The 16246-nt window shown below is 35.1% G+C and overlaps 2 protein-coding genes across 4 annotated transcripts; both read left to right on the forward strand.

Annotated features, from left to right (window-relative positions):
* The first annotated feature begins 3245 nt into the window (after nucleotides 1-3245).
* Nucleotides 3246-9464, forward strand: LOC113347448 (shikimate kinase 3, chloroplastic-like). Of its 3 annotated transcripts, XR_003358977.1 has the most exons (14): nucleotides 3248-3491; nucleotides 3919-4269; nucleotides 4748-4806; nucleotides 4941-4995; nucleotides 5074-5146; nucleotides 5778-5865; nucleotides 6250-6332; nucleotides 6448-6577; nucleotides 6709-6787; nucleotides 6977-7041; nucleotides 7142-7414; nucleotides 7769-8074; nucleotides 8203-8451; nucleotides 8544-9464. XR_003358977.1 is itself a non-coding variant. In XM_026591106.1 (11 exons), exons 2-11 carry the CDS (start codon nucleotides 4050-4052, stop codon nucleotides 7196-7198), a joined length of 909 nt encoding a protein of 302 aa, XP_026446891.1. In that variant the 5' UTR covers nucleotides 3246-3491; nucleotides 3924-4049; the 3' UTR covers nucleotides 7199-7632. The 3 variants fall into 3 exon arrangements, 2 of the variants coding, with proteins under 2 accessions (XP_026446891.1, XP_026446890.1); XM_026591106.1 differs by lacking the exons at nucleotides 7769-8074; nucleotides 8203-8451; nucleotides 8544-9464 and having other exon boundaries at nucleotides 3246-3491; nucleotides 3924-4269; nucleotides 7142-7632; XM_026591105.1 differs by lacking the exons at nucleotides 7769-8074; nucleotides 8203-8451; nucleotides 8544-9464 and having other exon boundaries at nucleotides 7142-7632.
* Nucleotides 7251-8862, forward strand: LOC113350874 (probable 2-oxoglutarate/Fe(II)-dependent dioxygenase). Its single transcript, XM_026594979.1, has 3 exons — nucleotides 7251-7370; nucleotides 8282-8451; nucleotides 8544-8862. Exons 1-3 carry the CDS (start codon nucleotides 7251-7253, stop codon nucleotides 8860-8862), a joined length of 609 nt encoding a protein of 202 aa, XP_026450764.1.
* Nucleotides 9465-16246: the final 6782 nt, after the last annotated feature.

Here is a 16246-nt window from a genome sequence, read left to right on the forward strand (position 1 = left end):
TAGAGTAAAGTACATCTGAGGGTACCATATTTCTGCCACCCAATCAACATCATACACAAAGCACTCAAGATTAAGTTAATGTACCTCCATTGTCATGGTCAGTGGCTACTTGAGCATTCATGTCCACGAGTGACTAGAGGAGAGCTCAGGAGGCGTGAATCAAGAGTTTTCAGAACTCTGTTTCTGCTGCTGAACCAAGAACACGAAGAACAAAAGACCACCAGAGGCAGTCGTTTATCAACAGTGACAACGACAGACACACGAGGGTCGCAGAGTTACAACAACAACAATTCTTTTCTATTGTTCTTTGTAACAGTGTTTTGCAACAATTATAAACGTTGCAAACGCCCAATTTTCATCATTTTCTCCATTTCATCATTTGTACACCTACTTTGAGCAATGAAATCAACTTTTCAGCGTGTTTCCAACATCATGATGAGCTAAACCCAATCCTTGGGGCTATGGAGGAAGCCATTGTTTCAGTAAAAGTGATATATTTCTATTAATTAATTACAACAACTCTATTATGATTTTTGCATTGAACTAAAAATTGTTTATATGATTTTGATTAGTTAGGTGTATTTTCTCTTGATAGAATATGCTTGCTTTAGGGTTTTTATATTCTATGCTTGGATTAACATCTATTCTTTTGGAAATCTACATGTCTAGGAAATACTATAAGAATAAATTTGAATGTTGAGTTGCATAATTATTGTTTTATTAAATCACTAATATCTACCAATGTGGAATCCTAGCCCTATTCTCTCCATAATTTTCACAACATCTTTTTAATTTAGTTCGCTATTTTTATTTATTAAAAAAAAAAAAATCTAAAAATCCGCTTTCACAAGTCTTGAACGAATCATATTACTACAACAACTTTGAAAACACATCAGATATCATCATCTCGGTAGATAGCCTTCACTTGTTGTAGCGCCCAACTGTAACTTGTTTCTTGCTCGTCCTTTAGAAAACAAAAAGCAACGGTAAACGGTGACTTCGTCGACGTACGACCAACAATGTTCAACAATGTCATATCGTATTTGTTTGTCTTGTAAGTGCAATCCATTATAAGAACTTCATGGAAGTATTGAGCCAATTGAACACTCTTCGGATGAGCAATAAAGAGATGAGTTATTTCTTCTCCCGGACCTACCTTCTTTTGAACCGCGTAGCCTTTCTCTTGAGCCAAAAAAAAAAAAACAGTTGTTGCATTACTTGTCTATCCTTCCATTCATTCCTTTTAATTGTATCAATTGCATTGTAAATGGTTTGCAAACCTGATACGTTATCCGGTTTATCTTCCTTTAATAAGCGAAGCATAACGGAATGTGGAATACTCATTTTCCTATACTTAGCAATTTTTTCCATTTCTTGAGGAGTGAGCCTTGCGGCCATTTCATGTCCTTCAAGATCTTCCAGACGAGGGTGGTTATGACGACCTACCACCTTATCCATAGCTAGAAACCATTTCTTCGTTAATTTGCTCTTGCTAAATACTAGCTTGAACGAGCATTTAATTTTATTTGAGCATGTTGTGTTCTTCCTCGTCGTCTTTCCTTTATACTCATAACCTATCCTCTTGTGACTAACATCGGGATCTCCACTTCTCTCACAAACCATTTCAAAATGAGTTTGGCTTTCCTTTTCATGCAAAACTAGGACGCAATTGACCCTCTTAGCATGTTCTCTAGCCCAATTCTTCACATCAATAGGTAAGTCAAATACCAACTCATTAGCATAGTGATGAGATGTATCTTCGAACAACATATTAACCGGAGAAGGTTGATCATCCATTGGTATAGGTTGGCTTTCCATCTACAAGGAATGTAAAAACATCAATTGGAATTACATTAGAGTTCGGTTAATTGTAAATTTTATCGCAATAACCAAACTCAAGGTTCGGTTTATAAAGCAAAGTTGACATATAACTGAACAAGTAACAAATAAAACGTTCGGTTACTTCTTATTTTATCTAGATAACCGAACATTACACTGGAACTTCAGATTTTTTTTCTTCCTAAGTTCGGTTATTTACGCTGTTATTTCGGGTTTGCGAAACACTGAACTTAATACACTAAGTAAAATCTAATATTACGTAGAGTTCGGTTATCTAGTTCGTAAACATGCAGTTTGCGAAACAACCGAACTTTGTACACTAAGTTAATTCTTATTTTTACGTAAGTTCGGTTAGTTATTGGTTGCGTACCAACCGAACTTTGTACACTAAGTTAGATCTAATTTTTACGTGAAGTTCGGTTTGTTAATTTGTTACGAACCAACCGAACATTACACTGAAATCTGGGAAACCTTCATTAATGGAGAGTTCGGTAACCTGCGTGTTTGGAGAAAGTAACCGAACAACACTTTCAGGTGAGTTCGGTTACTTCCGTGTATAGCTAAAGCAACCGAACGACACTTCCAGATGAGTTCGGTTAGCTGTTCTTGACATAGTATAACCGAACTAGCCCAAATCCACTTGAAAAATTTACATTTTTAGGAAAGTTTTGACCAATTCAACATACATTATCTAAGTTTGGAGCATACCTGGACACCCAAATACTCTTCCTCCGGTTGCGGTTGATAAAATCCATCATATTCATCTTGAGATTGAGTTTTGGGAAGAATAGAATCACCATCTAAGAAATAACTCATATCCGGATCATTGTGAAGATTAACAAATACTCTAGGAGAGGATGGAGATGAAGAATCAGATGAGTTTTCATCACTTGAATACCCAAACTTAGTGAATTGGATTTTTTTTTTATTTTCCATGTTTATTTCCTTCATCTTCTCTAACTTTACTCTCTCTAAAATTCTACTCATCTAATAATCACACCATCTTTTAATATAATCTCACTAATTATTATTAACTAAATCATTTAACTAATCATAACCTAAAATTAATTATTAGGGTAGTTTAAGTATGAATATAAATATCAGATATGGGGTGACCTAGATTAACTTCTAATGTCTTTACTCAAAATAAAAAAATGGTCCCCAGAAAAAGGATGGTCCCAAAAAAATCGTTCCTTCCGAACATGATAAGACCTGTTCTGGGCTTGGGTTGGCATGGATAATCGGCCCATTTTTGGCTGACCAACAATGAGGTAAACTCATCAACCTCCCTTACGTTCTGCACTGCAAAGAAATACGTGGTTGAACTGGTTTTTTTCGGTGGCAGTTGTACGTCTCTCTCTTACCTACCCACTAAATTTTACTTTTAATAAATAAAAAATGGTAGATGGGGCATGGAAGACTTCTCCTCCACCTAAAGGTCTAACTATTAACCATCCATGGTCCGGAAACTGAAGTTACCGGTTCGAGTTTCCGAGCACAGTTTTGCGGGTGGGAGATTTACTTGTACGCCTAGTAATCCGGACTTATAATAAACTCCAACTACTTTATCATCATAAATTCACAGTATTATATTTAAAAAAAACACAAGGATTCTTATATGATCCAGAGCTGATTTTCAGAAATTGTTCCTGGTAAGTTTTTGTTACATTCTGTAATTCGTTCTATTTTTTTCATTCAAAAAAGAAAATGTGTACCAGTATTTGATTCAGTATATCAGTTCTCTCAGTTCACTTACTTTTAATGTTAGTCTAATTTTTGTTCTTCAAGTTCTTGCAGTAATCTTTGATGATTATAATAGTAAATAGCTTAGTATTGATTTTCTGTTAATCAAACCTTTTCTTTTATCTTTTTGTTCTAATTAACAAAGAATAGTTCATGAATGATAAACATTGAAAGATTTTTGCTTGTTCAATTTAGGTTTCAATTACTGACTTGTTTAATTTCTGTAATTAATCCTCGTATATGTTAGTAGGTTGTGAAATTTTTATTCAGTAGAGCAAGTTGATGTTTTTTTTTTCGTTTGTAGTTTATGAATTAAGACTGATCTTTTTGGTGCAGTGAAGTTATGATCAATCCCGGAACCTTGTTTTTGACTGTGCGGTCAATGTTGCATGAGATCCTTCAGGTGTCGAATTAATATATAGTGAAAGGTAGCATCTTTTGGTGCAAATTACTACGTGATTGCAGGTATGGAGGCGGCGTGTACTTCAAACTTGCAGTACTGCAGTTGGATTGCACCACAGAAGATTAGACAGAAACCTAGTGGTTGCTTGGAGCTTCCTCAGAGATGGGGAGAAGATCGGAAGCAGCAGATGCTGCTTAGTTCTAGGATTATGAAAGGGAGTGCTGATTCAAAACGGCATAGATTGGTTGGATTTGAGATCAATCGTTGCTATAGGAACTCTGAAGGTAAATTCAAAATCTGTACACCGAGTTAGAAGAATTAGTATTAGCGCATGAAAAAAATGGAATTTGAAGAAATGATGTGCAGAACATTAACAGGTCGTGTGTTTGATTAAATGACCTTAGGACATCCCAGCAACCAGCTCCACCAATTCTATGAACAGTAACTAGGCAACTTCTTATGCAACATAAGTTAGGAACGTAGAGAAGCTGGATATATATAGAGTTCCCTCCCTAGTGACTCTTTTAAAGTGAAGTTATGTTCTTCCCAAACCACAAATGAAATGTTCCTGACTTCTAGCGTGGAACCAAAATAACGTGTCTTATTTCAACAACAAAAAAAAAGAGGCTCCCTGTGAGTTGTTGTGCGACCCGGTTTTTAGGAATGTCAGCAATGACATAGGAGCCTCAGGCAGCTCAAACTATAAGTTTACACTTGCCACAAACTATCCTTAGCTCATTCAGTGATGTGATAATTTTATAGATTCAGCGTTGGAACCAGGAAGAACTCGTACTTTTGTTGATGAACCTAAAATAGTGAAGGTACGCAATCTGGGTCCTTCTTAATCTCTTTTTTACTCCAGTTCACATTTTATTCCTTTTTGGTCATATTGGTTTATTATGTCGTGTAACTGGATAGCTGTATATCTATGTATTTGATGTTAGAATTATTGCAGAAGAAGGCACAAGAGATTGCCCCCTACTTAACTGGACGTTGCATATATCTTGTTGGTTAGTTCGCTGATCCGAAATTTGTCCTACAGATTTTCTTGTAATCCGGTTTCTGTAGCATTTGAGGTTTGTATGCAGGGATGATGGGTTCTGGTAAAACAACAGTTGGGAAGATTTTATCAGAAGTACTTGGTTATTCTTTCTTTGACAGGTTCGTTCTTGGATTATTTTATTTTTTTTCCCCGGTTCCTTTCTCTTTTGGGTTATAGAACCAAATCACCAACCACGTTAGTTTTATATGGCAAATAATCATAACAGTTACGGGGGTGATTGTCATACAGTTAAGGGAATAGAGTTACAAACACAATTCAACTCGGACCATATGTCCTCACATTGGAGAAACAAAAGTCACTACTACTTCACGGAGCGTTCATGGGTGGTCTCAGATGATGAAGTCCCCATTAGGTGAAACAAGCTTTTGGCCGTACCTGGGATAACTAATAGGCAACATTATTGACTCAACAAGACACATTGAGCAAATTCCATAGATAAGACATGTTAGGGTTTATTCTACAAAATAGAAAAGGCTTATATTTTCAGGACTAATTGCAGTAATGTTAGGATATCTATAACAAGTAAAATATCCAGGTCTTTAGATATTTTATTGCATCCATTTTTTGAAGGAAACAGGACTCCCTTTAAGTGTTCTGGTCAACTTGTAAAGAAATTGGGTTGCATTCATTGGTGGACTGCTTACACGTCTTTTGTGCATTTTGAACTTATGTTAATCAAGACTTTGGGTTGCATGTTATAGTTTCGGTATGATGTTTATGAATTTGCAGTGACAAATTGGTGGAGCAGGCTGTGGGTATGACTTCTGTTGCTCAAATCTTCAAAGAACACAGTGAGACTTTCTTCAGAGATAATGAGGTATGTCCTGAAGCATTTCATATCGTTTGTAAGAATCTCAAACATTTTCACCCTATTTTATTGGCTTTGTAGCTAGGAAGCTCTCAATTTTAATTTATTGCATAATCATTCATATTGCAGACTGTCAGGTCATTTTCACAATTAATTTCTGATTTTTAGAAACGTTGGAACCCTTAAAATTTAAACCATACATAAAACTCACATGCTCTAGTTGTTGGAAACTGGTTGTCATTTTCCATTCTAATCGGGGTAACGTGATATGATGATTGGGTGCTTTGGCCATTGTTCTATATGTCATCTCATCCTCTCAGATTTGACAATTTTGGTGCTTTCTGAATGCATACAAATGATTAAGGTGTTTAACCTTATTTTTGTGTCTTTTAGAGTGAGGTATTGCGGGAGTTGTCTTTGATGCATCGACTAGTTGTTGCCACCGGGGGTGGTGCAGTTATTAGGCCGATCAACTGGTAAGGGGGTGTATCAACTTACAAATGGTGTATTAGTGCCATCTTTCTGCTATGATATTGCATATACCATCAACAGTTGTGAATTCAGATTGTGTTTCATTCTTGAATCCGTTAGGAAATACATGAAGCATGGAATCACTGTTTGGTTAGATGTGCCATTGGAAGCTTTGGCTACCAGAATTGCAGCTGTAGGTACTGATTCTCGCCCTCTTTTGCATCATGAGTCGGGCGATGCTTACACAAAGGTGACCTCATAATGAACACCAGCTTATCAGTAATATAATTTTTTTTTCAGGTGTTTTAAAATGTGTGGTAGCCTAGTTTTTCAATTCTCCTTTGTAGTTTTTGTTTGAAGGCTTATTGTACATTTTCTCAGGCTTTGGCACGGCTCTCAACACTTTCACAGGAAAGAGGTCACGCTTACACTAATGCTGATGCTAGGGTATCCCTTGAACGTATGCTTTCAGAACGACACATGCTTTTGATCTCCTTTCTTTTTCCTATTTACTATTCGATTTGTAGGACTGCAGTTTCTTTTACCACTCTTGCTGTATGCAAACTCAAACAAATATAACTCCTAAAACCCAGTTCTATATCTTTGGGGAAGTTAACAGATAACCAATGTAAATATGTTTCCTGCGCAGATATTGCATCCAAACTGGGTCATGGAGATGTGTGCAGACTCACACCAACAGATATCGCAACTGAGGTATTGTTCCACAACTCTCACCCTTGTGCGTTATGCATCATTACGTTACGCCATTCTTGGAATATGTATAGCTGATAGCAAGAAATCAACATTTTGGCAGGCTCTCATTCAAATGAAACACTTTTTATTGGGCACCGAAGAAGATGATGATGAATAACGATGTCGAACTGACAAATTATGTAGAATATCGAGTTTTTCAAGATGAAGCAATGGCTGCGTTGGAGGCTATTCAGTGGGCAAAACGCAAAGGAATCACTAGTCTTCATATGGAAGGAGATAGCAAAAATGCAATCAATGTTCAGTGGGCTATGTTAAGTGGACTACTTGCAGTATTATTCAAGACTGGATCTTTATTCCTTTTCTAGTTGGAAATGTAAGTTGGCTAAATTTGGCAGTTGGAATTTTCGTAATAGTGGTTGGGAGACTTCCCCTCCAGATTTCATCAAGAGTAATCTGGATGATGAAACCTCAAATATGTAAGACTTAAGTTTATTCCCTAAACCAAAAAAACAAACAAACAAGAGAGCTCTCTTGACAACCTCGTGGCATCATTCTGTCCGTTTGTTTGATGAGAAAGACCATAAACCTACACGTTTTTGTAGCTTTGTTTTCTTCTTCCTTTGTATAGTAGGGACGAGCAAACATTGTCACTTAATATGGTAGCTCCCGCACCATAAAGGCACACAGTACTCTATTGATCGTCATTACTCGATATTGTGTTTTTCAGGATGCTACATATTTTAATTTAGTTGTAGATCGTCAATCAAATCACATCTAGCACATCTCTGAAGCAAGTTGATCATCAGGATGAGCTTTGGAATAAGTTCACTTATAGTGCCTTCAGTTCATGAAAGATCACCAAGATTCCAGATCGATACATCCGTACTAGTAGCACTTTTAATCTTAATCATGAAGATCATGACAGCCACTCCTCGGCTATCAACATAGAGTGCCTCCTTTCCGGGGATTCAACATTGGCCGACTCTGAATTACAAAAACTTGACTCTGTTTGCAAAGACTGGGCTTCTTTCAGGTACCTCATTTTAATTATTTTTAGATCTCGGCAAACTTTCAAGTGTTTTGATACTAATAATATTCATGTACTAAATAAGAATAAATCTGTATGATCCTCCCAAATAATAATGTTATTGGTGTTTGAAGGTGGTAAATCATGGAATTAGCTCTTCACTCATTGAGAAATTAAAATCGGAAGTACACAACTTGTTTGAACTTCCATTAGAGGAAAAAAAAGAAGTTGTGGCAGAAATCAGGAGATCAAGAGGGATACGGGCACCAGTTTGTGGTTTCAGATGACCAGAAGCTTGATTGGTATGACATGTTCCTTATAGCAACTTTACCAACTAGAATTCGAAAGGCTCATGTATTTGCCGCTGTCTCGTTACCACTGAGGTATGCATATAAATAACTCTTCGTTCAAGCATTCCATGGATGAATATCACGCTCCTCTTAATTTTTGGATCTTGACTTTGTTTTTCTCACAGGGAGGCGTTGGAGGTTTATTCGCTAGGATTGAAAAAACTGACCATGATTCTTCTTGGACAAATGTCTAAAGCTCTAAACATGGACTCTAACGAGATGATAGATTTATTTAATGATTGTTCGCAAAGAATGAGGTTGAGTTACTATCCTCCTTGCCCAAAACCAGAGCAGGTATTAGGTGCATCACCGCACTCGGATGCTTGTGCTTTGACGATTCTTTTACAAATTAACGAAACAGATGGACTTCAGATCCGTAAAGATGGAAAATGGCTTCTAGTGAAACCCCTCCTTATGCTTTTATCGTCAATGTTGGAGACATGATTGAGGTGCTATTCCCTTCTTTTTTAATTTGTTTATTTGCAAGCACAACGTTTCGTTACATCTGACTAGAATTATAAAGTCTAAAACCAGTTGTTGTGCCCGAGCGTTGCACGGCCCTAGATATTTTGCAGAGAAAATTACGTATTAGTGATGGTAATTGTTTTAGGGTTCAAAATTTGAGAAATATAGACAATAAAAACAGTATAATACTAAAAATGATAATGTTAAAAGTAGTTAATTAATAAAAGTAGTTGATTAATAATAAAAATAATATAAAAAAATCAAAACTAAAATGAAAAGAATTTATTGTAATTCTAAGAAAAAATAGGATTTCTCTTCCAGCCTTGTTGTTAGATAACAGAACTACTACTTTGTTGTCTTTTTTTGTTTTACGGGTTTCGGGAATAATTTCTTCATCAGAATTTATTAGTATGATTTTCTTGTCCGGAGTACGAGTATTTATTAGTCATTTTCGAACGAAGTATGATGTTATGAAATTACACCGTGACAATTCTAAGTTCTTTGTTGTACACTTTAATTCTAGTTATTACTGAACAAATGTCAAAACATGTATTCAGTTCATCACATATAATAATTTCATAAAATTTTCCTTGCAAAGAGTAATTTGAATCAGGGGTCTAATCACCGGAGACACATGATCCTACAATATCCTTTCACTGCCGGTGTTGGACCTTAAATTAAAGCTAGAGCAATTTTTATTATTGTACCCAGAGATAGTTGAGAATCAAATCCTTAAATTATATATATAACCATCAAGTTGTCTTACAAATTCATCAATTTCCTCCCATTCCATCCCTAAAACACATCTCGAGATAATTTACACATCACAGAGTAAAGTATGTAGAACCATACATGACCACTTAAATATTAGGAGACCAAAAAGTTTATGATGGAACCTGATAGTGCAAAAATTAAAAGTACGAAATGGACGGATCAAATGATAGCTTATTCATCTCCAGTTTAGTTCCATTCCTTCCCAGTTTCTCCAAAGGAGCTGCTGCCACCTACCTAAACACGACAATAGACACTAAAAGAGCTACCACCTGCCAAAACACAAACAGTTCTCTGAACTTTTTATTGTGTCCAGAAAACAATGCGTATTCGTCATACCTTGCGCCAGTAAATCTGATGCTAACTTCCACACAAATCACCAAGCAAAGGCACCACAATCAGATTGAATGAAGGCATAGTGACACTTATATAAAATCTTCACAACATTTACCTCTATGTAAATAGTCTTATCAAGTTCCAGTCTTATCCTTAGAAATTTATCTAATTAAAATATAATGCAGTAGGGGTTATAGCCTCCGTGAACATACATACCGGCAAGGCTGGTTTAACATCAAACCCCTATGCTTTATATAGTGTACCTGTAGATCACATGAATCACAAATATGGTCAAGGATCCTTTTCTTTAGTGTACCACCATTGGAACTAACTTCATTTGGTTTCCTATTCTCGGCCAAGTTAGGGTTTCCACTCTTTGGCCGGTAAACGTACCTAGTTCTTGTTTTTGATCTTTGAACGTGATCGATTTTTAGGGTTAGGAACCTAAACACGTGCATGATTTGATGATTGATCTTGCGCCATAATCAGCGCAAAATCAATATGAAAAACGAACGTAAAGACAAATAAAAGTTTTGGAGAAAAAACCAGAGTTATTTCCTGTAGCGCCCCCAAAGCTAGCAACTGACTAATTCAAGAGATTAACTAAATAAAGAGCCACTACGAATCTAATTCAAATACTTAAACATTCAATCAAGAAATCTGCTACAGAACTTAACCCAAAACTAGCCCCGTTCAGAAATATATATATACAAGAACTCCTCTCAAAATAATACATATACAATAGTCATTCGGTTTACCAATAAAATATACAACATAATAAAGATAACAGAAGTTAACCAACTAACGAACTTAAACGCTGAAGCTTTCGCTGCACAACTCTGATCTGTATCTGAAACTGAAAGTGGGAATGAGTGAGCACATCATCCCTAAAAGGGGTGCCCCGTAGGAATAACATTTAACTTTCAAGTAATCATTGAAAATGATTTGAAAACAATTCATGTTTTCCCTAAACGTTAAAGCGCAATCAATTTCACATAGGTAAACAATCACGTATATGGAACTAACTCCTTTCAAACAATATATAATAATGGTGACTCGTCCCGCACCTAGTGATTGCATAAAAGCTCGAATTCATGTAGATACAAATGAAGGAGTAGTATCCTATATACCACAGATGGAAATTCTCATTTCCCAAACAATTCATAAAGACAAACAAAGCGTTACAATTCCTTTCCAAGCAATGGAAAGATTAAAAGAAATAACAGAACTTTCGTAAATCAAAGTTAAACAATGCAGGGAAAGCACAACCAAACAATGCATGAATTTGTTAAACATAAACTTTGGTAAAAGAAAACAACAATAATCACAAAAGAGTTGGAGTATTCCCACCTCTTTTGATGACAAGCCACTCCTACCTCGAGATCCACGATCCACTGGTTCATCCTTTGAATCGATCGTTGTTAATATGGATTAACTGTTAATCACACAAGAAGTCTAAGAATATAGCCATCATGGCTCACACAAGAATCATATAGTTCTATCTAATGGTTCTAGGCCCATCTATGACTTTACACCTTTTCATTCTCTATCTTTAGCATAACTAAGGTTTACTAATTCAATTAGGTTGGTTCTATAGTCCATTAGCTAAGTCTTATGAACATCTATGACTTTGTAGAAAGAATCGAAAGCTAATTCAGACCATAAGTGTCTAATACAACAAAATAGGAAAACGCCCAAGCCCAGTATACAAGGTATGGCCCAACTGGGTCAACTAACAGTCATTGACTGTCAAAGGTCCACTAACAGTCAACGTCCAAGGTCAGCTCAATGTCCAGGGTCAAATAATCAAAGTTTAAATCGGTCAACTGAGTCAAATCGGTCAGAAAGAATCAACTCAGTCATTTAGGCTGAGTCAGGTGAGTCGTCTCAGTCAAGTATCTGAGTCAGGGACAAGCTAGATCAGTCAGGTTCTGCCTTGAACTAAAAACACACTGGCCTGAGCCATTGCACAGGCCAAAAAACACTAGTGCATAAACCGAGTGCAACACATAACCTGGTAAGACTAGAGTGATGCAAACATTACAATTATACTAACAAATTCAATACACTAAACAAACTCTGAATTCCAATTACAATAACATAACTATGTCTACCTGCAATTGCAGCTTTTCCAAGCTTTTACAAGAGAGGTTCAACTCCATTTCAAACCATAAATTGTATCTCTAATTTCAACAATACCAAAACAGTATGACTTCATTTGCAGTTCAATTGATACCGTACTCTCCACCACCAATAGTGTACCTATTTCAGCTCCATTCAAACCCATTTACTTCATCTTCACAAACAACACCATCTCCATCTACCATTACTAACTCCAACAGTTCTATATAATGCAACTCTCCTCCCTGTAAATGAATACAACTCCAAACCATAATCTCCACCACAGTAATTCCTAAACAACCACAAACTTATCTTTTATACTCCACAACACCCATCTTCATTATTCTCTGGTCACAGAACACTAATTTTAAACCACCAACAACTCTTGAGTTGTGACTGCAACTCTAAACCTTCACACTCACAATCATCTTCAAACTACCCACATAGTTAACTGCCACCGCCTGTTATCCACAGTTCAGAGCCAACACAAACAACATTACCTATACTCATACAAACTCAATCCATTATCCACATTTATTCTCAACAATACATCAAACATTATATAGCCACGACCATAATCTACTCCGACCGTTGCAGAACCACCATCAAAACACACCAATTCAAATATATTCATCTAACTCCGCTGCAAGTCTGAGCAGAATTGGCTATAATTCACTAGACAAACCACCAGCACACTCAGTTACATCCGCCTGCGAGAGTATATCATGAATCAACAACATACACAACAACCATACTCGACATCTTCTTAAGATTCACCACCACCGGTTATCCCATGTAACTCAATTATAATCTAAATTTCATCCACAACTTCGTGCCAAACTCATTCCAATCTTAGTTTCATTAATAATCACACGAACTCAACCACAGAAATTGCATACCTTAACTAAAATTAAAGATAAGAACAATTACCTCATAGAAGCTTCTTTCTAAACTTAATTAGCCTTAACACCAATATCTCTATTCTTTGATTAATTCACCTCATCTCCCTAGGCTCATGGATTTAACCATCATCAATTAAGAACAAACCCATCTGTTAATTTCTTCTTAATCCTTACGCAAAACAAGTTCCAAAAGATAATACAGAAACCCTAACCAAAATTCTCCGATTCATAACTGGATTCACTTCAAAACTTCAATTGAACATTTACCCATATCTAATCTCTCCCCCAAAACCCCAATTCCAGTTTCAGCCACTTGATTTAATTGCATGCAAGAACCCTAATATCTGTTTTGGGTATGAACATAACCCTAACTCTTGATCTTCTCCAAAAAGACTTCAGAACTGTAATTAAGCCTCAACCCATTGCTTCTTCATCTAGCAGCAACCTAATTACCCTATCAATTCCATACGAACTCAGTTAACTAGTTTTACAAACCCTAACTTTAATTCCCTTGATTAATATCTTCGATTGCTAATTGTTCTCTTCCCAACTTACAACAGCACCATCACCTTCAACCTCTGCATATCCTCATCAATTGATTCTCTCAAACCGAATCTCAAACTCACCTCTCAAACGTCGGCAGAAAAAGAGCAGGGAGAAAAGAAAGAAAAGAAGGAGGAATAAAGAAGAAAGAATGAGAGTTATCCTCTCGAGTTGGATAAAGATAAGGTCAAGGTTTGTTAATGGGACACCTCAAAATGATAAGGGCATCTGGGTCGGCTAAAACACCAAATGCTTATTTTGCCTTTCACACGGTTCCGATGATGTCTTCTTCGTCTGGTAAGCGAATGACACGTTCGAGTAGTCTAATCCACGTAACTTTTCGAGACCTCATCTATGATGCTAGTTTCGTATCTAGATCGTTGTTAGATTAATTAAAATCTATGTTAACTAATCAAGTCACTAGCGGCTAAGACGTCTCTTGACTAGTCTAATAGCGTTGACGAGATTCAGGGTCTTTACATTCTCCCCACCTTATACATTTTCGTCCTCGAAAATCAAACCATCCTTCTGTTCTTCAAAAAAACTCCCTGCCTTATAGAGAACTATCTCCTATATAAGCGCAAACAAAATGAAACAAAACACAAACCTTGGTTTTCTACAACTAAAATTTGTGGCTCTAGGTTCAACCATACTAATTTAAATTCTATCACCTAAAGAAGTCTAAGTTTCTTACACTAATTTCTATTTTATCAGATATATGTCTCTAACTTCAAGGAGGAATCCTACGAATCTTTCTAAGTGAACTTACATCTATTGGTTTTCTAAATTAATTTACAGTATTTTCTATGATCGGTCATCTCTGAATGCAGTTGCCCTGTCAAGGTTGGCCAAGCCCAACAATGCCTTCCTACGAGCAGAGAAAACACAACCTTCACTATTCCCTGGTGCTGAATTATCTAAACATTAATTTATTAAGATTATTTAGTCTCTAAAATTTTATCGTAATTGGTGTAAGTCTGATAAATTTTATTTCGTAAAATATATAAATAATTTACATCATTTAAACAATTTAGTCATCTGAATTTTATTTATTTTGCCAATATAAGTAATCCTAATTCGATTTTATGTCAATTTATAATATTTGATAATTTTAACTTTGTTGTAGTATCATATATATAAATTTTCGCGATATTATCTATCATAAATTTCCTACTAGCCTAATTATCAATTGTATTATCTATCATAATTATTCGATTACTATTATCAATTGTATTATTATTCTCATTATTCTTCAGTTAATCGTCCGTTTGGTACACTAAGCCTTAATTTTCTAACTATAATTCTACATTCACGTAAAGATTGCTATAATAGATTTTATTTATTCATATTGAATCTGTATTTTATATTTTGTTAAATATTGACGTTGGTAATCTAATATGATTTCTATTCGAGTCTGCATAAATTTTAACATGTCTTAGATTTGGTATTAATAATAAGTATCTTATTCATAAGTAAATTTATTTTCCTTTAAATTTAATATTGTTCTAAGCATTCAAGTACTATAAATATCGTTTCATGTGTATAATTTAGTAATTTAGTGAATCATTGATTGGACTAAAGATAATCTAGGTATAAGATCGTTATCAAATTTAGTCTTTAGTTTATGCCTTACATGACCTTACGTTTTTAATCCTACTTAATAAGTCTTATATTATCCATCTGGTTTGAATGCAAAACACATAATTCTAATTTGTTATTAGTTAACTTTGCAAACTTAGTCGTAGATAAGTACTAATAATTTTTCATAGTTGTTCAATCCTAATCATTACTCCCTCCGTTCTTTTTTAATAGGCCAGTTTCTATAAATAAAAGTTTCAAAAAAATAGGCCAGTTTCCTAATTGGGAAAGTCAAATGTTATTTTAATTTTTTGGGACCACTTTTCTCTTAACTTCTTTTGATGACAAGTGTCATGTGGACCATTTCACTTCACTTCTTTTATTGACAAGTGTCATGGGGACCATTTCACTTCACTTCTTTTATTGACAAGTGTCATGAGGACCACTTTCAATGATTAGTTCTCTTAATTTCCTTAAATTTCGCTAAAAACAAAACTGGCCTATTAAAAAAGAACGGAGGGAGTATTTCATCGCTATACATTTGTTATTGAGATTTTAATTTAAATTATGATCAATATAATACTAGTTTAAATTCTAGCAGTTTAAGTTCGTCATACTAATTTTCTATTTCAAAAGATGACTGAATCTATTTGCGAAGAAGGATTCCATCAATATATGAATTTATTTTCTTTCAATTCTAATAGTACACTAAATATACGAATGCTATTGTTACTACTTCTTATATATTTATTTCATTTTAAAGATTTACTGGATCATTTGTTATCCTAAAGATAATTCTCGGTATAAGAATTCTAACAAGTTAAGTCTTATTATTTTATAGTATACCTTGCTTTCTTAAGTCTTAACGCCTAATAAGTATTAATATTAACTATCTAGTTTGAACCCAAAACATATATTTCTAGTTGTCATTATTTATATCAAAATCAAAATGGAGCTATAACCTCAAATATTGTCTTTAGTTTAATTTATAAAACTTAACCGTACACAACGTTATTAATTTCCATAACTATGTAATCATAATTTTTTTTTATCGTTATATACCCTTATTGAGTTTTTATAGTTAAGTTAAGTTTAATATAATACTAATTGAT

The sequence above is a fragment of the Papaver somniferum genome, chromosome 2 (genome assembly GCF_003573695.1).
Source record: "Papaver somniferum cultivar HN1 chromosome 2, ASM357369v1, whole genome shotgun sequence".
NCBI lineage: Eukaryota > Viridiplantae > Streptophyta > Magnoliopsida > Ranunculales > Papaveraceae > Papaver > Papaver somniferum.

Coding starts and splice junctions, on each gene's coding strand:
- LOC113350874 (XM_026594979.1), top strand. CDS start 7,251: ATGGCTGCGTTGGAGGCTATTCAGTGGGCAAAACGCAAAGGAATCACT. Junction 7,371..8,281: donor TGTTAAGTGGACTACTTGCA/GTATTATTCAAG, acceptor AACTTCCATTAG/AGGAAAAAAAAGAAGTTGTG. Junction 8,452..8,543: donor GCTGTCTCGTTACCACTGAG/GTATGCATATAA, acceptor TTTTTCTCACAG/GGAGGCGTTGGAGGTTTATT.
- LOC113347448 (XM_026591106.1), top strand. CDS start 4,050: ATGGAGGCGGCGTGTACTTCAAACTTGCAGTACTGCAGTTGGATTGCA. Junction 4,996..5,073: donor ACGTTGCATATATCTTGTTG/GTTAGTTCGCTG, acceptor GTTTGTATGCAG/GGATGATGGGTTCTGGTAAA. Junction 5,866..6,249: donor CTTTCTTCAGAGATAATGAG/GTATGTCCTGAA, acceptor TGTGTCTTTTAG/AGTGAGGTATTGCGGGAGTT.